The 23,640-nt window shown below is 43.2% G+C and overlaps 1 protein-coding gene across 2 annotated transcripts; it reads left to right on the top strand.

Moving 5' to 3' along the window:
* The first annotated feature begins 3,916 nt into the window (after nt 1-3,916).
* Nucleotides 3,917-12,072, top strand: LOC137544404 (probable serine/threonine-protein kinase fhkB). Of its 2 annotated transcripts, XM_068265472.1 has the most exons (6): nt 3,917-4,137; nt 6,946-7,125; nt 8,429-8,615; nt 8,803-8,997; nt 9,166-9,258; nt 11,704-12,072. In XM_068265472.1, exons 2-6 carry the CDS (start codon nt 6,946-6,948, stop codon nt 12,012-12,014), a joined length of 966 nt encoding a protein of 321 aa, XP_068121573.1. In that variant the 5' UTR covers nt 3,917-4,137; the 3' UTR covers nt 12,015-12,072. The 2 variants fall into 2 exon arrangements, with proteins under 2 accessions (XP_068121573.1, XP_068121574.1); XM_068265473.1 differs by lacking the exon at nt 3,917-4,137 and having other exon boundaries at nt 6,803-7,125.
* The last annotated feature ends 11,568 nt before the right edge of the window (nt 12,073-23,640 follow it).

Below are 23,640 nucleotides of genomic sequence, written 5' to 3'. Positions count from 1 at the left end.
CAATCCTTTGTGAGGAGATTGCCTGAATGAGGGCACTGTACCGTGGCCCTGAGTGACTGTTGTCATTTATGTTTCTGTTTCAGGAAAAAAGTAGTTCTGTAGACACCTAGTTTTTTAGAAAAACTTTACTCTTCATAACTAGCTAGGGCCAAATTTTCCTGGAAGAAGAGTGTGGAGACTGTTAAACAGGTCATACTGTGAAATGCTAATAAATATTCAATCCATATTAATAAATAAGTCACAATCGTCTGACACACAATACATCTTTAGATGAACCGCATGTCAAAGCTTCTGTGTAGATGGCATTGTGTTCACTAAGAAGAATTAGTCTGTGCTTAGCCACAGCTACCAGATAAAATATCGCACTCCTTCTGTAAGAGCTGGATTTGTTTTCAAGCTTCCAGGGTATCCTCCTGTGAATAATTCACTAGACATGTTAGCGGTAGCAGTATAAAGACAGTGCCCTCAGGTGGTCAAAGAAAGACACTGACTAGATGCGGAAAACTAACTGCAATGTCTATGTAAAATATACGCCTATGTGAATAACTACTGAAATGTATTGGTAGTTTATTAAAGTAAAACCCCCTTATAGTAAATGTCCAGAAACCTGGCCAAGTAGTTTACTATATCAGAAGTTTACTACAGTAGAGTCTCGGTTATCCGGCATCGGTGGGGATTGGCTGATGCCGGATAGGTGTGCTTTCTGGTTGCTTGAGACTCAGTGTTAAACATAGGCTAATACAGTTCTGTACCCCTTTCTATATACATACTTAAACTCTGTATTAAATGTTAAAATACAGTAACTGAAAGTATATTAAACTTGAGGGAGCCATGTAACCCGGTCTTTAAAGGGAACCAGAGAGGATGACACATACATACCTGGGGCTTCCTCCAGCCCCAATACGCACGGATCGCTCCCACGCCGCCGTCCTCCGCTGCCTGGATCCGCCGCCACTGGGTCCCCTCATTGCCGGGAGTCAGCGAGTCGGCCGGCGGACGCGGCCAATTGTCCGCATCACAGGGTGCTCTCCCCATACAGATACGCATGTGGCTGCCTACTGCGCAGCCGCATGCGTACGTGTATGGAGGGAGCCCCTGTGATGCGGACAGTTGACCGCGTCCGCCGGAAGTGACGGGCCCGGTACCGGCGGATCCAGGAAGCTGAGGACGGCGGCGTGGGAGCGATTCAGACTTATGGGGCTGGAAGAAGCCCCAGGTATGTATGAAATCTTTCCCTTTCCCCCCCCCCCCCCCCGTTCCTCTCTGGTTCCCTTTAAGCCCAGCAGGGTCCACAAACAGCCTAAGAAATTGGCCTTCACCACCGTGAGTCCTGTCGGCAATTCGTGCTGGTTAATAAAAACAATAACAAACAGTGGTCTCATAAAACAACAACTAAATCACATAAACAATGCTTCTGTAGTCTATAAGTCTTTTTTGCGTGTTGAATCAGTTTTTTTTTAAAAAACAGCGCAATACACAGTAAAAGACACCATGTGCTTGACCACTTCGGTGTTCCCACTACCATCACAATTAACCTTCCTTGCGGTAATCCCGACCTGAGCACAGGCTCCGCTTTGTGTGTTAGGTGTGGTAAGCCCGTGCTCAGGTCGAGCTGTGAAAAACAGCTACGTGCGCAACTTTCCTGGGTCCCGCGTGCAATCGCACTGCACTGCAGGACCCAGGCTTCTTTCCCCCGGCTACCTGCAGTAATTTTCGGCCGCCAGGTCCCCGGAAGAATAGTGGGGACATGGGGATCCCGGCGGCCGAAAATTACTGCAGGTAGCCGGGGGAAAAAAGCCAATCTGAGTGGAGGAGTGGCAGTGACGTGCAGTATTTCTGGGTCCCGAACGCGATTGCGCTGCACAGCGGGACCCAGGCATCTCCCCCCAGCTGTCTGCCTTCTATTTGTCCAGCTTTTCTTTCGGGGACCCGACGGACAATCTGAGCAGAGGAGCGGCAGTGGCGGCGCCAATTTTTTAAAGTAGACCTACGATGCACAGGGTAGACGGGAAATCTAGAGGTATGTCTGTCCTGTGCTGCGTTGATCTATATGTGGGGATCAGACAGGCTATCCATGTGTATATGTATATGAGAACCAGATCTCCGAGGAGAGTGGAATGTAGAACAAATGGCCCAACAAACAGCGCAAAATCTAACTAACTAGTGAGCACAAAACATGATATATGTGAACAATTATATACAAACAGTACATTGTACAAATCAGCAGGCAGGAGCCAAGTCAGATGCAGGATGCAAGATCAGAACCAGGTAATCAGAACATTGCGCACAAGCTAACAGGAACATGTTTGTCCAAGAATCAGCAGCACACAGAGGCCTGGTAACTGGGATATCACCAAAGGACCACCTGCTGGGGAGAAATGGAAATTTAATACAAACCTAACGCATATTGCCACCACCAGGTGAGGCACATAATTTAACAAATCCTGACAGAAAAGTGACATAAATATATGACACAGGCAGCAATAAAAATAAAGCAAGTCTTAAAGAGACACTGAAGCGAAAAAAAATATATGATATAATGAATTGGTTGTGTACTATGAATAATTACTAGAAGATTAGCGGCAAAGAAAATATTCTCATATTTTTATTTTCAGGTATATAGGGCTTGATTCACAAAGCGGTGATAACCCAGTTATCACGCCTAAAAGACTTTAGGCGTGATGACCTTTTCACCACTGAGTTATCACCGCTTTTTCCTGCTCTTCGCGCGAAGTTACCGCGCGTAAGCGCGGTAACTTCGCGCGAGTTTCTTCTTATCACGCCTAAAGTGAGTTTAGGCGTGATAAGGGGCTTTTCACTGGCGTGCAAACACTTTGCACCGCTTTGTGAATCAAGCCCATAGTGTGTTTTCTAACATTGCATCATTCTCTAATATGTGCAGATTACACAACACTCAGCATTCAAAATGATTCTTTCAGAGCAGTCTGTGAACTAATGACCTCTCCTCTGGCAGATAAAAAGAAAACTGTTCACTTACAGTTGAGATAATAAAAGTCAAAAGGCAGCCCTCTCCATGACTTTGAAAGTCGTAGAGATTAATGGCTTTTTTGCATAGAGATAACAACTGGAGTTTCTTAACTCTTCCTGTACTGGAAACAATTACACTGATGTATCTGATCTCAATGTTTTATTTCTTAGCTGTACTACACATACAAATCATAATATCATATTTTTTTTTCCGCTTCAGTGTCTCTTTAAATGGTCCAATTTTATTTAAAACAAAAATTAATTTTGGCTGGACGTACTGGGACAGAAATAGAAAATTCAGGATAAGACTGTGATTAATTTTTATGTCCAGTACAAATCCTTTCGATGCCAGAAAATTATAAGTCAACTTGCATGTTTATCTATTGATATATGTTCCACTGTGGAAATGGTGTTTTAGAGAAGGTTAGATTGTACGGTACCTGTAAATATTGTATGTGCAACTGATATCCATTTATAACTATAATTAAAATAGGGACTTAGAAGTGCACACATGTAAAAAAAAAGGCTCTGTGGTAATTTGTGCGGACGGGATACCCACTAGTTTAATATCGGTAAAATTACTGATATTCTACTATTGTGCAATGGGTAATATGCTACTAGAATATGTGATACTTTACTGTCCCTAAACCTAACCCTATTCTCACTTGAATTCCAGGCATGGTCGGAATTGCTGAATTCCGATTCCGTGGTAATTCCGTGTTCCGTCGATCCGGAATTCCGCTACCGGGTCATTCCGGCGGTATACGGAGCTGTTCCGCGGAATTCCGTGGAATTCCGACGGTATACGGACTTCAGAAATGTATATTATGCGGACTTCCGTAATTTACGTAAGCGTAACTCAATCCGTTTTTTTTCCACATTTACTGATTGTTTTTGGTTTCTTCTGCCTTTTATGATGATATGGAGATTGTTTTAAGAGTGTAAAGTCAATAAAATTGTTGTATATAGTCTCAAATGTGTTAACAGCGTACTTCCGTAAAAAAATTCCGGAATTCCGCCCACGTGCGCTGGGGGCGGAGGTACCGTTGCGGAAGTTCGTCATTCTTTACTTCCAGCCCATGCAGTGTTTGGAGTGGCCCAGTGAGAGTGACCTGAGAGAGACTGTCTGCACTGCAAACTGTTATTGTGGTAAGTGAGTAGTATACTTTTACATATATGTTTATGATGTGATGAATGCAATTAGTCCATTTTGTTTTAGTTAGAGAAATGTTACCATTTTTGTTTTTGACCCTCCCTGACCTGTACATCATTTGTATATGGCCCTGTTTCCACCATAGCGAATTCGCATGCGACGTCGACATGCAGATTTGCTTAGTGTATTGAAGTGGCTGGGGCTGTTTGCACGCGTGCGTCGTGCGTGCTTGATTTGGCGGCGGGCCAAATCTGCACGACGGTATTGCAGATTTTGCGTGCTTCTGGAATCCGTGCGAAACGCCGCTAATGTATTTAATAGGAAAAACGCATGCGTTTTCTTGCATTAGTTTTCCCCCGCGATTTTGCGTGCGATTTCGCACCTTTTCGAATCTTAAACTACCCTGGCAGTGTCATGGTTAATTTTGCAGTGTCCTGGTTAAAATTGCACGCGAAATTGTGGTTAAAACGCAATCATGTTGCATTTGATGGCGATTTGTGGCATGCACTTTCACGGCATGAAGTTCCCTTCGCGGGCAAGCTGGGCATGTTGGGCCTTTTTTATTTTTCCAGAGCCCATGGTGGAGGAGGGCCGGCAGACCGACACAACAACCCCCACAGAGTACAACCAGATTGGCAGCAGATTTGCCCACAAGTGCACTCAGATTGTTTGCAGATGTGTCCAAAAAAATGCAGTCAGATTGATTGAAACCTGTGCCCACAAGTGCATTCAGATTGGTTGAAAAACATGTGCCCAAATAGCAGTAAGATTGATCCTTGATGTTCCCACAAAGTGCAGTCAGATTGGTCGTAACGTGCGCACAAGTGCAGTCCGATTGGTTGAAACATGTGCCTACAAAATGCAGTAAGATTGTTCGCTGATCTTCCCACAAAGTGCAGTGCTATTTTTGTATGTGCAGATAGGCCGGTTTCCTCCCGGGTTCAGTGGTGCACTAGGATCTGAGTAGATCATAAAATAACAAACAATACTAGCTAAGCTATGTGCAGATAGGCCGTTTTTTCTCCCATTTTTACTCCACTGCACTATGATCTGACTACTAGGTCTGAGTGCTATGTGTGCATTCGCAACAGTAGACAATTGGCAACTGTGAGCGGCGGCCTTATATGTCAGAGTATATTTACAATCCCCGACCATGATCTCCCAGCCAATCTCCGTTATCAGACAGGCATGTCCCGAAGTCAGCTGACCGTCTTGTCAGCTGATATTCCTTCTCAACGCATAAAGAAGACAGCTGCGTTGATTGCGCGTGCGTGTATGCCGAGTCCTCCTATGCAGTGTGGACAAGGCAGAACACCGCACGTCGCCAGCTCCAGATGACACCAACTCTCCCTCCGCGTTCCCAGAGGAGAAAGCAGCGGCAGTGCTGTATTCCGCCACAACGGTAATTTTCTTATTCATTACAGATCCCTAGCCACGTCCGTAATTTCTAGCACTGTAGAAGCATATGAAAGTAGTAGATAATAGATATCCACTTCCGTAGTAGTGATTTGTAACTATATAAGTAGAGATGTCGCGAACCGCCGATTTTCGGTCCGCGAACTTCCACGTAAGGTTCGATTAGCGCAAACCTCCACAAACCACAATACACTTCAATGGGGAGGCGAATTGCAAAATGTAAAAAACATTACTATGGCCATAAAAGTGATGCTAAACATCTTTTAAAGGGTCTAACACCTACAACCCCAGGTGGAGGAGCGGGATACATGCCAAAAGTCCCCGGGAAAAATCTGGAATTGACGCAAAGCAGCTTTGTAAGGGCAGAAATCACCTTGAGTGCTAAATGACAGGCCTAAAGTGTTTTAAAACATATTGCATGTGTATACATCAATCAGGTAGTATAATTAATTAGTGTACTGCTTCACACTGACACACCAAACTCACTGTATAACACACTGCAAACAGCTGTTTGTGTATGCAGTATGAATTGCAACGGCTGTCGCATCAACACAAGTGCAGTAATAATGGGTATTACACTACTGATACAGTTAGTAACTGGATGTGGTTGGCCTGGCAGTGGCAGCCAGTATGATTTGCAGCGGCTGTCAGCGGTAGACAAGTGCACTGATAAGGTTGTTACTGCTAATAGTCACTGGGATGTGTGTGGTGGGCCTAACAGTGGTGGCAGCAGGCAGTATAAATTGCAACAGCTTTGGCAGCCAGCAGTAACACAAGTGCAGTAATATATACAGTTGAATTCAAATCAACATAAAAAAAAAAGAGGATTAGTTTGCAAAAGAACTGTTGTGGGGGGCTGTTATAGCGACATCAATTAGCCAGGAGCAACTTAACAAGCAAGGAGCATAACTAATATTTTCCTATGAGAGACAGTCTGCAGCAGCTCGCCCTACACTCACTAAAGCAGGCACACGAGTCAGCGTAATGGCCGCCGCTGCCTGCTTTTTATTAGGGGGGCATTGTCTCCAGGGGATAGCGTATTCTGATTGGCTAGTTTGGGCCTGCTGACTGTGATGTAGAGGGTCAAAGTTGACCGTAATGGAGCATTATAGGGTGAATCGAACTTCCTGGATAGTTCGCGTTTCGCCGCAATGCCGAACCCCCGGAAGTTCGGCTTGAACCGTTCGCCGGCGAACCGTTCGGGACATCTCTATAGATAAGCATTTATACAATAGTCATTGTACAGACTATATTATATAATGCTATGTTGCTGTCTTTGTCTCTAAACAGAAAACTCATAGCAATTAAACATGTTTTGATCAGAAAAATGTTTTCGTATGTGCAAAAACATATTATATTTTTCAATGTTATTTTTCATTGACTTCTAGATGGCTGCTGCTGCTGAAGCCGTTGATGGAGGGAGGAGCAGGGCGTCTGCTGCTGCTGCTGAAGACGCCGCTGATGATGGGAGGAGCAGGGCGTCTGCAGCTGAAGCCGCTGACGGTGGGAGGAGCAGGTCGTCCAACACTCGGCGACTAAGAAAGAAGGAGAAAACCTTCATCATTAAAGTAATTTTTTTTATATTTCTCCTTACTGTATTAATCCATGAACCCAAAAACTCATTAATATCAAAGCTGAATATTTTTGGAAGTAGTTTTTATTCTGTTTTTAATTTTTGCGATTTTAGGGGGATATCAATCTGTGTGTGCAGATGACTTTTACTGTGCACAATTATTAGGCAACTTAACAAAAACAAATATATACCCATTTCAATTATTTAATTTTACCTGTGAAACCAATATAACATCTCTCTCCAGTGATAAATACCAGCCCAAACCAGTACTCCACCTCCACTCTGCTGGCATCTGAGTCGGACTGGATCTCTCTGGCCTTTACCAATCCAGCCACGGGCCCATCCATCTGTCCCTGTGGCCCATGAAGAAGACTCACTCTGATTTCATCAGTCTATAAAACCTTAGGACAATGAGTCTTGATATATTTCTTGGCCCAGCCTTTATTTTTCCAGGCGCTTCTTGCGACCCTGTTGACTATTTTGAATGAAACGCTTGATTGTTCGATGATCACGCTTCAGAAGCTTTGTAATTGTACGAGTGCTGCATCCCTCAGCAAAATATCTCATCGATTTTGGACATTTCTGAGCCTGTCAAGTACTTCTTTTGACCGATTTTGACAAAGGAAAGGCAGTTACCTAATAATTATGCACACCTGATACAGGGTTTTGATGTCATTACACCACACCCCTTCTAATTACAGACAGAGATGCACATCACCTAATATGCTTAATTGGTAGTAGGCTTTTGAACCTATACAGTTTGGAGTAAGACAACATGCATGAGGCCTCTTTTCCACGAACTGTTGATAGGCAGTGAAATGCCTTTCAAACTCTCACAACCGCTCGCTGACGCTTGGTAAGTGCTCCCTGCTGGCTGCTGCCTGGCAACTGCTCACTGCTGCCTGGTAACTGCTTGCTGAGCACACAGCTCAACAGTTCGTGGTAAAGAGGTCTAAGGATGATGTGGTCAGAATACTCATTTGCCTAATAATTCTGCACTCCCTGTAGTACCCCGAAGATTTGCAATGGAAGGGCTTAATGTTCAGACTACACAACTACGCCCCACACACACTCAAGTCAACTCAACATCGTTCTTTTAGGCTCTCATAACTTTGATTTAAAATTCACTTACAGATAATCTCCTTGTATTGTTCACACAGTTGATAATACTGATAATAAGTCAATTCAACATTTAATTTACTTTCAGCAGTGTTGTTAGTACCATAGCAAGAGATGTATGTATTGTAAAGGTTTTTTTTTTGTTGATCATTAATTTTTTATTTTTTTTTATGTTGCAGACTATGTTACGGGGGGGGTATGACACTGCGAAGAGGGCGGCGAAGAGGGAGGTGATGGACCGGCTGCTGCAAGTCCTTCAGACTACTTACCACCGCACGTGGTCGGTTAAAAAAATTCAGACAATGTGGTCTGACTTTAAGTCCAAGACCCCACGTGCGGTGGCGAAAATAAAGTCTGACCTTGAGTGTAAGTAACAAATGTTTTTTTTCATATATGTAGCGGGATGTGTAATTTTTTTTCAACCTTGTTAATCCTCACGATTTTCCAATGTATCAGTGGCTTTATACTCTTATTGTTATGCAATGCACTGTTTAACCTTAGGTAATATCTTCTTCTATCTGTATTTTTAAAACAATCTCACATTTTTTTTTAGTGGATGGGTCTCAGCGCCGCAGGCGGTCCCGTCGTGCCTCTGCTCCTCCCTCTTCCAGACAGGGATTGGATCCTGCTGCTGTCCCCTCCCCTGAAGATAATGATGAGGAGGCTGGACCCAGCACCAGCCACAGATCAAGAAGTCGGCAGCGCCGTGGGCAAAGGCGTGCCCGTGGCCGGAGCCTGTCTGTGGCATGTAAGTATTTTATAACAAAGTTTTAACATTAATCAAATGAAAGTGGTACGTCTGTAAGGAAGGAGATTAGTACATAATTTAATTTTGCACAGAACTATGTTTTTTTTTTTTTCTCTCCAAGAAAAAAAAAAAAAAGTTGCATGATGCCATGTTTTCTTTTTATCGTAGCATCTATCTCTGTGCGACTTCGCAGGCGCAGGCGCGGAAGACGACAGAAGTCTTCCAGCAGGCCAGAATCTGGTCAAAGTGGCACAACTGTGTGTAAGTAAAATGTACTGTTGTACAAAGAAGTACACACAAGACGGAATGTATCCACATATTTATAACAGTACTAACTTAACTCTTTTTTTGTGTGTGGAGGGGGAAATAAAAGTTGTACCGAGTGTTTAATGTGAAAAAAATTCCACTTTCAAATCATCTGCTGGCCAGTGACCACTGACCAGTTTGTTTTCTGTACACTGTTTGTTGTTAAAAGTCAATATTTATTACAAATATTGATTGCCACTACAAGACCCAGGGAACTAACATGCGATGTAGTAAATTTGATAGTTACAATGATATAGTAGAGGTTCTTTGAGAAGTGTTTTTATCGTTATTGCTAATTTTCATTATGTATATAGTGCCAACATCTTCCTCTTCGATGCACAGAGTATATTGTGTTGTCAGTTATCTGACAAAGACTGTACGTGCACACAATGTACATCATACCAAAGTCCTATGTCTGTATTGCCCTCTATTCAACTACTTTTATCAAACAGTGTACAAAGTTTCTCATAATTTACCACATCAAATTTTGCTTTTGAGAAAGTCTTATCGATGTGTATAACGTTGCATCTAGAAAACATTCAATAAATATGTAACACCTTACTTAATGCAAAATTATATTTTGCTTGTGCGTTACATTATTAAACCTTTTACATGGTATTTGATGCAGTGTATTGATTTGCGGACGTTGTAGTGCATGTATCGTATGGTAGTCTAGAAGAATGAGTTATAGGAGGAAAACAATACAGACAGAAGGAAGAAATTAAAGGAACACTATCTAGAAAAAACTCGGCAGTTAACATGTTACAGATGACAGGTTTTGGGCCAGTCTACCTGTTTTTAGGGGTGATTCCCAAGGCTTTATTTGTTTTCAACAGCATTTACTGAACAACAGTTTACAAATATAACTGACAACATAGTGTGCAAGTGACGAGTAGGGAGACCGGCTGTTATCTTGCCATTTTGGCAGTTCAACTGCTGTTCATGAAATGCTTTTGAAAACAAAGAAATCCATGAGAATCACCCCATGACGGTGATGGATTGTGCCAAAAGCCGTCGGGTCTGTCAGATGTTTACTGCCTACTTATTTCAAGATAGTTGTCCTTGAAGAACTCCAGCCCGAAGTTGAATGGATTGGAATCGTAGAAAAGTAAGAGCACTGACCCACCACCACATCACCCTGCTTCCAGATTACAATACCTCATCCAGCCAGTGATTATGTCCATCCATAGTGAAACTAGTGTATCATCCCTAAATATTATGTAAGCCGGGAAGCCCATGGTTTAATTTCACAACTTGAAATGAAACTTTATCCCTAAGTGGCCATAAATAAATTGTACATACTGGGCCAACATATCAATTTAAGAAATGTTGACAAGCTTCAGTACTATGGCAGTATGCACGTGTGTAATGGTAGTTTAAAGGTATTCCTTATCCACTAGCCACAACAATTTCTTCAACATTTATGTGTCTTTTTTGGATTGTGATTTTGCGATACACTAATTTTGGCAGTCATATTTCATTAGTCATACTTTTTGAAAAACAATGAGTATGTATTTTGATTCTGGATGAGATCATTCATTGGCAAACTTAGACATGAGTAAACAGTGACTTTTCGGCTTATAAAAAGCATTCATCGGAGTGGTTCCTGACTAACAATGAAAAACACACTTTCTGTACACTGACATAAAGTTTAACAATTTTTCTGCAAAGATAAATGTAATTATACATGACTTAAATGTTACTCAGTCAGAGAACACTTTTCCTGCTATCCAAGCTGAGTTGATAAGATCAACATTGCCCTGAATGAAACGTAACGTACACTCTGGTGACTGGCTAGCCATTGTAAATTCCAAGTTCAAATTGAAACTGGGCTAGTCACATCACATCACATGCACCATTAATTCTAAGCTAAAGAGAATTGTGGCATTTCAAACCAACGTATGCATGGGGAAAAAAAAGAATAGTGCCAGTAAACACCATCTTACAAAGCATATGACACAAACAATGAAGTAAAAAATTTAAATAAATCAATCATTTTGCGCATTGATAAACCCATTGTACAAGCATGAGAGGTTCTTAACAAGAGTCCTAGTTTAAACCAGGTTGTACAGATTTCATGAAATGTGTACATTTTGAATCTTGTGTACATCTCATTTTTTCCTTTAGAAGCCACCCATGAATACAGTGAAGGTCAATGTATAAGTTGTGTTTTCAATGTGTTTGTCATGAAAAAGTACAACGAAAGTATTATAATGTGAAAAATCACTGTTTACTTTTCTCGAATCTAGCCTAACCAATCAATGCTATCACTGGGTTTCATAATGCCTTGCTTTTACTGATGGCTGATACGGTACCACACTCTACTGTTTATTCTTTTATTATCAGTTTTTGTTCATGCGTAGTGTAATATTTTATTTTTCTCCATCTTTTTCTTTACAGCTTCTTCTCATTTCGAGATTCTGGCCGGCCAAGTCTCAACCCTGCAGCAGGAAGTGGTGGTTCTGACTTCCACTGTTCAACAATTAGAACAGTGGAAGTCAGAACAACAAACGACTCTTCAGCAGCAGCAGGCGGACTTTGAGGAGCAACTTCGGCAGCAAGAGGCAGCTTTCCGCCACCAACTGCTGCAACAAAGGCAGGAGATGGAGGGCCAAATTGAGGAGCAAAGGCAACGCATCCTCGCTTTCAGGGAGGAGGCAGGACAGCTCCATGACTATTTTGGACAACTGGCAGGTACAAGGAGGATGTAATGTTGGTCCTGACTCCTCCTGGGTTCCGAATTATATCCAGTGGCTTGCAAAAGTATTCTGCCCCCTTGAAGTCTTCCACATTATATCATATTACTGCCACAAACATGAATCCATTGTATTAGAATTCCACGTGAAAGACCAATACAAAGTGGTAGACATAAATAGTATTTAGTGAAATATGGGCTACAAGGTGTAGAAAAGGCCGCCCGAGTTTTGATATAGCCTACAAGTGCTGGAAGCCGAAATATTTCATTCGCCACTATCCATGGCGGCCTGGAGGGGGAATAGTAATTAACACGGCCCTGGGCTTTTTTTGTAGCCAAAGTTTTTGTATGGGTACACGTGAGAAAAAGTGGACTGAAAATCATACATGATTACAAACATTTTTTACAAATAAATAACTAAGTGGGGTGTACTTAATTATTCGGTCACCTGAGTCAATACTTTGTAGAACCACCATTTTTTTGCAATTACAGCTGCCAGTCTTTTAGGGTATGTCTCTACCAGCTTTGCACATCTAGAGACTGAAATCCTTGCCCATTCTTCTTTGCAAAACAGCTCCAGCTCAGTCAGATTAAATGGACAGCGTTTGTGAACACCAGTTTTCAGATCTTGCCACAGATTGTCGATTGGATTTAGATCTGGACTTTGACTGGCCCTTTCTAACACATATATATGTTTTGTTTTAAACCATTCCATAGTTGCCCTGGCTTTATGTTTCGGGTCATTGTCCTGCTGGAAGGTGAACCTCCACCCCAGTCTCAAGTCTTTTGCAGTCTCCAAGAGGTTTTCTTACAAATTTGCCCTGTAATTGGCTCCATACATCTTCCCATCAACTCTGACCAGCTTCCCTGTCCCTGCTGAAGAGATGCACACCCCCAGCATGATGCTGCCACCACCATATTTGACAGCGGGGATGGTGTGTTCAGAGTGACGTGCAGTGTTAGTTTTCCGCCACAGAGAGCGTTTTTCATTTTGTCCAAAAAATACCATTTTGGTCTCATCTGACCAGAGCAACTTCTTCCACATGGTTGCTGTGTCCCCCACATGGCTTGTGGCAAAATGCAAATGGGACTTCTTATGCTTTCTGTTAACAATGCCTTTCTTCTTGCCACTCTTCCATAAAGGCCAACTTTGTACAGTGCATGACTAATAGTTGTCCTATGGACAGATTCCACCACCTGAGCTGTAGATCTCTGCAGCTCGTCCAGAGTCACCATGGGCCTCTTGACTGCATTTCTGATCAGCGCAGTCCTTGTTCGGCCTGTGAGTTTAGGTGGATGGCCTTGTCTTGGGAGGTTCACAGTTGTGCCATACTCCTTCCATTTCTGAATGGTCGCTTGAACAGTGCTCCGTGGGATGTTCAAGGCATAGGAAATCTTTTTGTAGCCTAAGCCTCCTTTAAATTTGTCAATTACTTGATCCCTGACCAGTCTGGTGTGTTCTTTGGACTTTACGGTCTCGTTGCTCCCAATATTCTCTTAGACAACCTCTGAGGCCCTCAAAGAGCAGCTGTATTTGTACTGACATTAAATTACACACAGGTGCACTCTATTTAGTCAATAGCACTCATCAGGCACTGTCTATAGGCAACTGAATGCACTCTGATCAAAGGGTGCCGAATAATTATGCACACACCACTTAGCAGTTATTTATTAGTAAAAAAAATGTGGACTCATGTATGATTTTTGTTGCACTTCTCATGTGTACACCACTTTGTGTTGGTCTTTCATGTTGAATTCCAATACAATTGATTCATGTTTGTGGCAGTAATATGACAAAATGTGGAAAACTTCAAGGGGGCCGAATACTTTTGCAAACCACTGTATATATGTTTTGTTTTAAACCATTCCATTGTTGCCCTGGCTTTATGTTTAGGGTCGTTGTCCTGCTGGAAGGTGAACCTCCACCCCAGTCTCAAGTCTTTCGCAGATTCCAAGAGGTTTTCTTCCAAGTTTGCTCTGTATTTGGCTCCATCCATCTTCCCATCAACTCTGACCAGCTTCCCTGTCCCTGCTGAAGAGATGCATCCCCCGAGCATGATGCTGCCACCACCATATTTGACAGTGGGGGTGGTGTGTTCAGAGTGATGTGCAGTGTTCATTTTCCGCCACACAGAGCGTAGAGTGTTGCATTTTGTCCAAAAAGTTCAATTTTGGTCTCATCTGACCAGAGCACCTTCTTCAACATAGTTGCTGTGTCCCCCACATGGCTTGTGGCAAACTGCAAATGGAACTTCTTATGCTTCCTGTTAAAGAGAGACACTGAAGCGAAAAAAATATATATGATATAATGAATTGGTTGTGTACTATGAATAATTACTAGAAGATTAGCAGCAAAGAAAATATTCTCATATTTTTATTTTCAGTTATATAGTGTTTTTTCGCAGATTACATTATCCTATAATAATGTGCAGATTACACAACACTCAGCATTCAAAATGAGTCTTTCAGAGCAGTCTGTGAAGTAATGAACTCTCCTCTAGCAGAGGAAAAGTAAACAGTTCAATTACAGTTCAGATAATAAAAGTCAGATAACAGCCGTTTCCACAACTAAGTTAGTGGGAGAGCTTACTAGCTTTTTGGCATAGAGATAACAACTGGAGTTTCTAAATTCTTCCTGTACTGGAAACAATTAGACTGATGTATCTGATCTTAATGTTTTTTTTCTTAGCTGTACTACACATACAAATCAGAATATCATCTTTTTTTTAAGCTTCAGTGTCTCTTTAACAATGTCTTTCTTCTTGCCACTCTTCCATAAATGCAAACTTTGTACAGTGCATGACTAATAGCTGTCGTATGGACAGTCTCCCACCTGAGCTGTAGATCTCTGCAGCTCGTCCAGAGTCGCCATGGGCCTGTTGACTGCATTTCTGATCAGCGCTCTCCTTGTTCGGCCTGTGAGTTTAGGTGGATGGCCTTGTCTTGGGAGGTTTACAGTTGTGCCATACTCCTTCCATTTCTGAATGATCGCTTGAACAGTGCTCCGTGGTATGTTCCAGGCATAGGAATTGTTTTTGTAGCCTAAGCCTGCTTTAAATTTCTCAATAACTTTATCCCTGAACTGTCTGGTGTGTTCTTTGGACTTCATGGTGTTGTTGCTCCCAATATTCTCTTAGACAATCTCTGAGGCCCTCACAGAGCAGCTGTATTTGTACTGACATTAGATTACACACAGGTGCACTCTATTTAGTCATTAGCACTCAGACATCAAGTAATGTCTATGGGCAAATAACTTCCCTCAGATTATTATTTTTTTCTGTTTTAAGAAACAAAAGTTTAAATTTTGTTTTATGTGTTTTATATTTGTTCACTTTTTAAAAAAAAGTTTAACAAAGTTGTTGCAAATTGCAATAAAATATTTATTATAACATGTTCACTGTTGGATTCTATGTATTGAACAATGTATGTATAACTACTAGCTGGTGACGATTGATAACCATCAGGCTCTTGCTTGCCTGGCATATTTTTATGTCGGTTGTATGCACCACAAAATATATTTACTGTAACACACAAATGTTCATTTGTCAAGGTTTAGAGATTTGCAATATTTTTCAAGCATAATTTGTTTCTTGCCTTACATCAAATTTGATGATATGGGGGTCAAACACCTCTCCTAGTTATTAACAAAGAATTCACTGTATCGGTTGAAAAGGGCACCTGGCCTACATCTATGAAAAGTGCGACGCCATAGAGATCAAAGTTATTTCTGGAAATATGGGCTTCTACAAGGTGTCTAAAAGTGCACCTGAGTTTTGATATAGGCTACAAGCCCAAATTATTTCAATCCCCGCTATCCATGGCCAGACCCGAAGTTGTTATATGGGCTACACCTGGTGCATTATTTGTCGCCGAAGTGTGTATATATGTGCTCTACCAGGCGCCCTATCCTGTTTAAGGATATCAAAATTCACCCTTGGATACAATATTAAGTAGCCAAGATGTAAAGTCTTTGTTCAGATTTTTAAACAAAATCTTTCATGCCATATTATATGATTTTGTTTAAAGCGGATCCGATATGAAACCGTAAATATAATAACAAGTCACTTGTCTATGTATCTTGTCTAAAGTTTAGATGGTTTACTCAGCAAATCTAGCTGCAAACACCTTCAACAGTGTATTTTTCAACAGTACTATTTTTTCCTGTGATACAATGGGATCAACCATGTATTCTGCTTGTCAGTCAATATTACACAATTACACTCAAGGCAAGCTTATCTGTATCTAGGCATGCTATTCTGCATATCTGCATATTCTTTGAATATTCCACTCCTATCTCCTCTATTACACAGAACACTGAGCTGTATTCTGTATCTGCACTGCAACTCTCAGATTGTGATTACTCTGCCCCTGAAATCTATAGCTAGCAACACCCTTTTTAAACAACCCAGACTGAAATCACACAATCCCTTGCAAACACCAAGGCGTTTTCGAGAAGCTGTGGGCATGGCTTGCTTAGTTTATAGGAAATTAGGGTATTAAAAAACACAAGTATTTTCCTTAAGGAATGCCCTATAAACTATATGTAATGAAAACAATTATGCAATGAGTAAAAGTTCATCTCGGATCCACTTTAATAAATCTCTGACATCACTCGTTGTTCGAGGCACAGGGTATAACTTCCATAAGATGGCTTGGCAGTAGCGTAAGTCAATATTGGTTTTGAGGCAGCAGGTAACGGCTGCAGGGTAGACATGCCCTTCCAGAAGTCCAGAAGTTGAAGTTGTCACAGCAGCAGCGGTAGGTATCACAAGGTTTGACACAGCAGCAGGTAATAATGTCAGCAGCGGTACAGGTCCTCGGCCCCTAGAGAGACCTGGATTGAAGGATATAATGTCCAGCAGTTGAAGTTGTCACAGCAGCAGCGATAGGTATCGCAAGGTTTGACACAGCAGCAGGTAATAATGTCAGCAGCGGTACAGGTCCTCGGTCCCTAGAGAGACCTGGATTGAAGGATATAATGTCCAGCAGTTGAAGTTGTCCCAGCAGCAGAAGTAGGTATCGCAAGGTTTGACACAGCAGCAGGTAATAATGTCAGCAGCGGTACAGGTCCTCGGCCCCTAGAGAGACCTGGATTGAAGGTTATAAAGTCCAGCAGTTGAAGTTGTCACAGCAGCAGCGATAGGTATCGCAAGGTTTGACACAGCAGCAGGTAATAATGTCAGCAGCGGTACAGGTCCTCGGCCCCTAGAGAGACCTGGATTGAAGGATATAATGTCCAGCAGTTGAAGTTGTCCCAGCAGCAGAAGTAGGTATCGCAAGGTTTGACACAGCAGCAGGTAATAATGTCAGCAGCGGTACAGGTCCTCTGTCCCTAGAGAGACCTGGATTGAAGGATATAATGTCCAGCAGTTGAAGTTGTCCCAGCAGCAGAAGTAGGTATCGCAAGGTTTGACACAGCAGCAGGTAATAATGTCAGCAGCGGTACAGGTCCTCTGTCCCTAGAGAGACCTGGATTGAAGGATATAATGTCCAGCAGTTGAAGTTGTCCCAGCAGCAGAAGTAGGTATCGCAAGGTTTGACACAGCAGCAGGTAATAATGTCAGCAGCGGTACAGGTCCTCGGCCCCTAGAGAGACCTGGATTGAAGGATATAATGTCCAGCAGTTGAAGTTGTCCCAGCAGCAGAAGTAGGTATCATAAGGTTTGACACAGCAGCAGGTAATAATGTCAGCAGCGGTACAGGTCCTCGGACCCAAGAGAGATCAGGATTGAAGGAAATAATGTCCAGCAGTTGAAGTTGTCACAGCAGCAGCGATAGGTATCGCAAGGTTTGACACAGCAGCAGGTAATAATGTCAGCAGCGGTACAGGTCCTCTGTCCCTAGAGAGACCTGGATTGAAGGATATAATGTCCAGCAGTTGAAGTTGTCCCAGCAGCAGAAGTAGGTATCGCAAGGTTTGACACAGCAGCAGGTAATAATGTCAGCAGCGGTACAGGTCCTCGGCCCCTAGAGAGACCTGGATTGAAGGTTATAAAGTCCAGCAGTTGAAGTTGTCACAGCAGCAGCGATAGGTATCGCAAGGTTTGACACAGCAGCAGGTAATAATGTCAGCAGCGGTACAGGTCCTCGGCCCCTAGAGAGACCTGGATTGAAGGTTATAAAGTCCAGCAGTTGAAGTTGTCACAGCAGCAGCGATAGGTATCGCAAGGTTTGACACAGCAGCAGGTAATAATGTCAGCAGCGGTACAGGTCCTCGGCCCCTAGAGAGACCAGGATTGAAGGATATAATGTCCAGCAGTTGAAGTTGTCCCAGCAGCAGAAGTAGGTATCATAAGGTTTGACACAGCAGCAGGTAATAATGTCAGCAGCGGTACAGGTCCTCGGACCCAAGAGAGACCAGGATTGAAGGATATAATGTCCAGCAGTTGAAGTTGTCCCAGCAGCAGAAGTAGGTATCATAAGGTTTGACACAGCAGCAGGTAATAATGTCAGCAGCGGTACAGGTCCTCGGCCCCTAGAGAGACCTGGATTGAAGGATATAATGTCCAGCAGTTGAAGTTGTCACAGCAGCAGCGATAGGTATCGCAAGGTTTGACACAGCAGCAGGTAATAATGTCAGCAGCGGTACAGGTCCTCTGTCCCTAGAGAGACCTGGATTGAAGGATATAATGTCCAGCAGTTGAAGTTGTCCCAGCAGCAGAAGTAGGTATCGCAAGGTTTGACACAGCAGCAGGTAATAATGTCAGCAGCGGTACAGGTCCTCGGCCCCTAGAGAGACCTGGATTGAAGGTTATAAAGTCCAGCAGTTGAAGTTGTCACAGCAGCAGCGATAGGTATCGCAAGGTTTGACACAGCAGCAGGTAATAATGTCAGCAGCGGTACAGGTCCTCGGCCCCTAGAGAGACCTGGATTGAAGGATATAATGTCCAGCAGTTGAAGTTGTCCCAGCAGCAGAAGTAGGTATCGCAAGGTTTGACACAGCAGCAGGTAATAATGTCAGCAGCGGTACAGGTCCTCTGTCCCTAGAGAGACCTGGATTGAAGGATATAATGTCCAGCAGTTGAAGTTGTCCCAGCAGCAGAAGTAGGTATCGCAAGGTTTGACACAGCAGCAGGTAATAATGTCAGCAGCGGTACAGGTCCTCTGTCCCTAGAGAGACCTGGATTGAAGGATATAATGTCCAGCAGTTGAAGTTGTCCCAGCAGCAGAAGTAGGTATCGCAAGGTTTGACACAGCAGCAGGTAATAATGTCAGCAGCGGTACAGGTCCTCGGACCCAAGAGAGACCAGGATTGAAGGATATAATGTCCAGCAGTTGAAGTTGTCACAGCAGCAGAAGTAGGTATCATAAGGTTTGACACAGCAGCAGGTAATAATGTCAGCAGCGGTACAGGTCCTCGGACCCAAGAGAGACCAGGATTGAAGGATATAATGTCCAGCAGTTGAAGTTGTCCCAGCAGCAGAAGTAGGTATCATAAGGTTTGACACAGCAGCAGGTAATAATGTCAGCAGCGGTACAGGTCCTCGGACCCAAGAGAGACCAGGATTGAAGGTTATAAAGTCCAGCAGTTGAAGTTGTCACAGCAGCAGCGATAGGTATCGCAAGGTTTGACACAGCAGCAGGTAATAATGTCAGCAGCGGTACAGGTCCTCTGTCCCTAGAGAGACCTGGATTGAAGGATATAATGTCCAGCAGTTGAAGTTGTCCCAGCAGCAGAAGTAGGTATCGCAAGGTTTGACACAGCAGCAGGTAATAATGTCAGCAGCGGTACAGGTCCTCGGCCCCTAGAGAGACCTGGATTGAAGGTTATAAAGTCCAGCAGTTGAAGTTGTCACAGCAGCAGCGATAGGTATCGCAAGGTTTGACACAGCAGCAGGTAATAATGTCAGCAGCGGTACAGGTCCTCGGCCCCTAGAGAGACCTGGATTGAAGGATATAATGTCCAGCAGTTGAAGTTGTCCCAGCAGCAGAAGTAGGTATCATAAGGTTTGACACAGCAGCAGGTAATAATGTCAGCAGCGGTACAGGTCCTCGGACCCAAGAGAGACCAGGATTGAAGGATATAATGTCCAGCAGTTGAAGTTGTCCCAGCAGCAGAAGTAGGTATCATAAGGTTTGACACAGCAGCAGGTAATAATGTCAGCAGCGGTACAGGTCCTCGGACCCAAGAGAGACCAGGATTGAAGGATATAATGTCCAGCAGTTGAAGTTGTCCCAGCAGCAGAAGTAGGTATCATAAGGTTTGACACAGCAGCAGGTAATAATGTCAGCAGCGGTACAGGTCCTCGGACCCAAGAGAGACCAGGATTGAAGGATATAATGTCCAGCAGTTGAAGTTGTCACAGCAGCAGCGATAGGTATCGCAAGGTTTGACACAGCAGCAGGTAATAATGTCAGCAGCGGTACAGGTCCTCTGTCCCTAGAGAGACCTGGATTGAAGGATATAATGTCCAGCAGTTGAAGTTGTCCCAGCAGCAGAAGTAGGTATCATAAGGTTTGACACAGCAGCAGGTAATAATGTCAGCAGCGGTACAGGTCCTCGGACCCAAGAGAGACCAGGATTGAAGGATATAATGTCCAGCAGTTGAAGTTGTCCCAGCAGCAGAAGTAGGTATCATAAGGTTTGACACAGCAGCAGGTAATAATGTCAGCAGCGGTACAGGTCCTCGGACCCAAGAGAGACCAGGATTGAAGGATATAATGTCCAGCAGTTGAAGTTGTCCCAGCAGCAGAAGTAGGTATCATAAGGTTTGACACAGCAGCAGGTAATAATGTCAGCAGCGGTACAGGTCCTCGGACCCAAGAGAGACCAGGATTGAAGGATATAATGTCCAGCAGTTGAAGTTGTCACAGCAGCAGCGATAGGTATCGCAAGGTTTGACACAGCAGCAGGTAATAATGTCAGCAGCGGTACAGGTCCTCTGTCCCTAGAGAGACCTGGATTGAAGGATATAATGTCCAGCAGTTGAAGTTGTCCCAGCAGCAGAAGTAGGTATCATAAGGTTTGACACAGCAGCAGGTAATAATGTCAGCAGCGGTACAGGTCCTCGGACCCAAGAGAGACCAGGACTGAAGGATATAATGTCCAGCAGTTGAAGTTGTCCCAGCAGCAGAAGTAGGTATCATAAGGTTTGACACAGCAGCAGGTAATAATGTCAGCAGCGGTACAGGTCCTCGGACCCAAGAGAGACCAGGATTGAAGGATATAATGTCCAGCAGTTGAAGTTGTCCCAGCAGCAGAAGTAGGTATCATAAGGTTTGACACAGCAGCAGGTAATAATGTCAGCAGCGGTACAGGTCCTCGGACCCAAGAGAGACCAGGATTGAAGGTTATAAAGTCCAGCAGTTGAAGTTGTCACAGCAGCAGCGATAGGTATCGCAAGGTTTGACACAGCAGCAGGTAATAATGTCAGCAGCGGTACAGGTCCTCTGTCCCTAGAGAGACCTGGATTGAAGGATATAATGTCCAGCAGTTGAAGTTGTCCCAGCAGCAGAAGTAGGTATCGCAAGGTTTGACACAGCAGCAGGTAATAATGTCAGCAGCGGTACAGGTCCTCGGCCCCTAGAGAGACCTGGATTGAAGGTTATAAAGTCCAGCATTTGAAGTTGTCACAGCAGCAGCGATAGGTATCGCAAGGTTTGACACAGCAGCAGGTAATAATGTCAGCAGCGGTACAGGTCCTCGGACCCAAGAGAGACCAGGATTGAAGGCTATAATGTCCAGAAGTTGAAGTTGTCACAGCAGCAGTTGTAGGTATCATGAGGTTTGACACAGCAGGTAATGGCAGCAGTACAGGCCCTCAAACACTAGAGACCTGGGCAGAAAAGTATAACGTCAGGTAGCTGAGTTGGCGGCCGCAGAACTAATTTTGTTTTGGTTAGAGGCAGCAGAAATTATTTTTAAATAAAATACATTAGTTCCAGCCAGGCAGCGGTTGCGAAGCCGCAGTTCGACCCTCGCCACAGCTCGGACATCACTATTTTTCAACCCGGACAACACACAGAGTTTTTTTTTTTTTTTTAAAATGCAGCAGCAGTCAGCAGACAGTGTTGGAGTAGTATCAGCAGGCCGTGAACCCTCACTGTGGTACCACGGCACTTATTTTTATAACAAAATAATTGGGTTCAGCAGGAGTAATTTTTTTGGACAGCCGAGTATGTATTGTAGCACCCAAGCCTTTTTTTTTTTTTTTTTTTTCTTTTTACTTTTAATTTGTTACACCAGTTGTGCCCTTGCCACAGGTGGGACATCACTATTTTTCTACCTGGACACCGCATAGAGTTATGAATTTTTTAAAAATAAATGCTGCAATAGATGTTTTTTGGATAAAAGTGGATCCGAGATGAACTTTTTCTCATTGCATAATTGTGTTTGTTACATATAGTTTAAAGGGCATTCCTTAAAGAGAACCAGAGATGAAGTACCCTCATGTATTTTACCTTATAAATCAGTGGGAACATGACAGTAAACACCTAATCTGCTCTTTGTTTCATTGTTCTCTGTTTAATCTGACTGTTATCACCTCTGATAAGAATCCCCGACTGAGCTCAGTCTAGCTTTGCTACGGAAAGATTATAGCCGAGTCTGTCTTCTCTGGTGTCTTTTCAAGCCCAAGCCTGCCCCCTTGTGGCTCTGCTATAATGACTGAGCTATAATTATTCCCTGCAAAGAGAGAGTGAATGCTCAGTCCGGGATTCTTATCACAGCAGATAACAGACACTTTTAGCAGTGATGATGAAACAGAGAGCATGGTAAGTGTTTTCTCTCATGTTCTTACTGATATATATGGTAAAATACACAAGGGTGCTTCGTCTCTGGTTCCCTTTAAGGCAAATATACTTGTTTTGTTTAAATACCCTAATTTCCTATAAACTAAACAAGGCACACACACAACTTCTTAATAGAACCTTGGCGCTTGCAAGGGATTGTGGAATTTCAGTCTGGGCAGGTGAAAAAGGTGTTAATATCTATAGCTTTCAGAGGCATAGTTTCACAATCTGAGAGATGAAGTGCAGATACAGATCAATTGCCTTTGTAATGGAGGAAATAGGAGTGCAGTTTTCTCACAAAATTCAGATATGCAGATTTGCATGCCTAGACACAGATAAGCGTGCCTGCCTATGTGTGTAATTGTGTAATAGTGACAAGCAGAAAACATTTCTGCTCACATTGTATCACAGGAAAAAATAATATTGATGAAAAATATACCGTTGAAGCTGTTTACAGCTAGATTTGCTGTGTAAACCATCTAAACTTTAGACAAGATAGAGTATATAGACAAGTGACTTATTATATTTAGTTTTTCATCTCGGATCCGCTTTACATTAAAAAATTTTTGGGAGATTGTATCCAATTAATATATAATTTTGCGGGAGAGCGTGCGAGGGATTATGACCAGACCCTTTTACTCACTCTCTGGAATCAGTGACAGGGCCTTTGAACTGGTCATTGATCCAGGACTCATTCATTTTAATAAATGTGAGTCTGTCCACATTTTCTGTGGACAGACGGGTCCGGTAGTCGGTGACCACCCCACCTGCGGCACTGAATACCCGCTCAGAAAGCACACTGGAGGCGGGGCATGACAGAACCTGCAGTGCGTACTGAGCAAGCTCAGGCCAGGTGTCCAGCTTCTTCACCCAATACTCCATGGGGTCATCTGTATCCATATTGTCTGTTG

Source organism: Hyperolius riggenbachi, chromosome 2 (assembly GCF_040937935.1).
Source record: "Hyperolius riggenbachi isolate aHypRig1 chromosome 2, aHypRig1.pri, whole genome shotgun sequence".
In the NCBI taxonomy this organism is placed as follows: domain Eukaryota; kingdom Metazoa; phylum Chordata; class Amphibia; order Anura; family Hyperoliidae; genus Hyperolius; species Hyperolius riggenbachi.
The sequence above is the reverse complement of the archived record's forward strand: the minus strand, read 5'-3'. Positions and strand labels throughout refer to the sequence as shown.

Coding starts and splice junctions, on each gene's coding strand:
- LOC137544404 (XM_068265472.1), top strand. CDS start 6,946: ATGGCTGCTGCTGCTGAAGCCGTTGATGGAGGGAGGAGCAGGGCGTCT. Junction 7,126..8,428: donor AGAAAACCTTCATCATTAAA/GTAATTTTTTTT, acceptor TTTATGTTGCAG/ACTATGTTACGGGGGGGGTA. Junction 8,998..9,165: donor CCGGAGCCTGTCTGTGGCAT/GTAAGTATTTTA, acceptor TTTTTATCGTAG/CATCTATCTCTGTGCGACTT.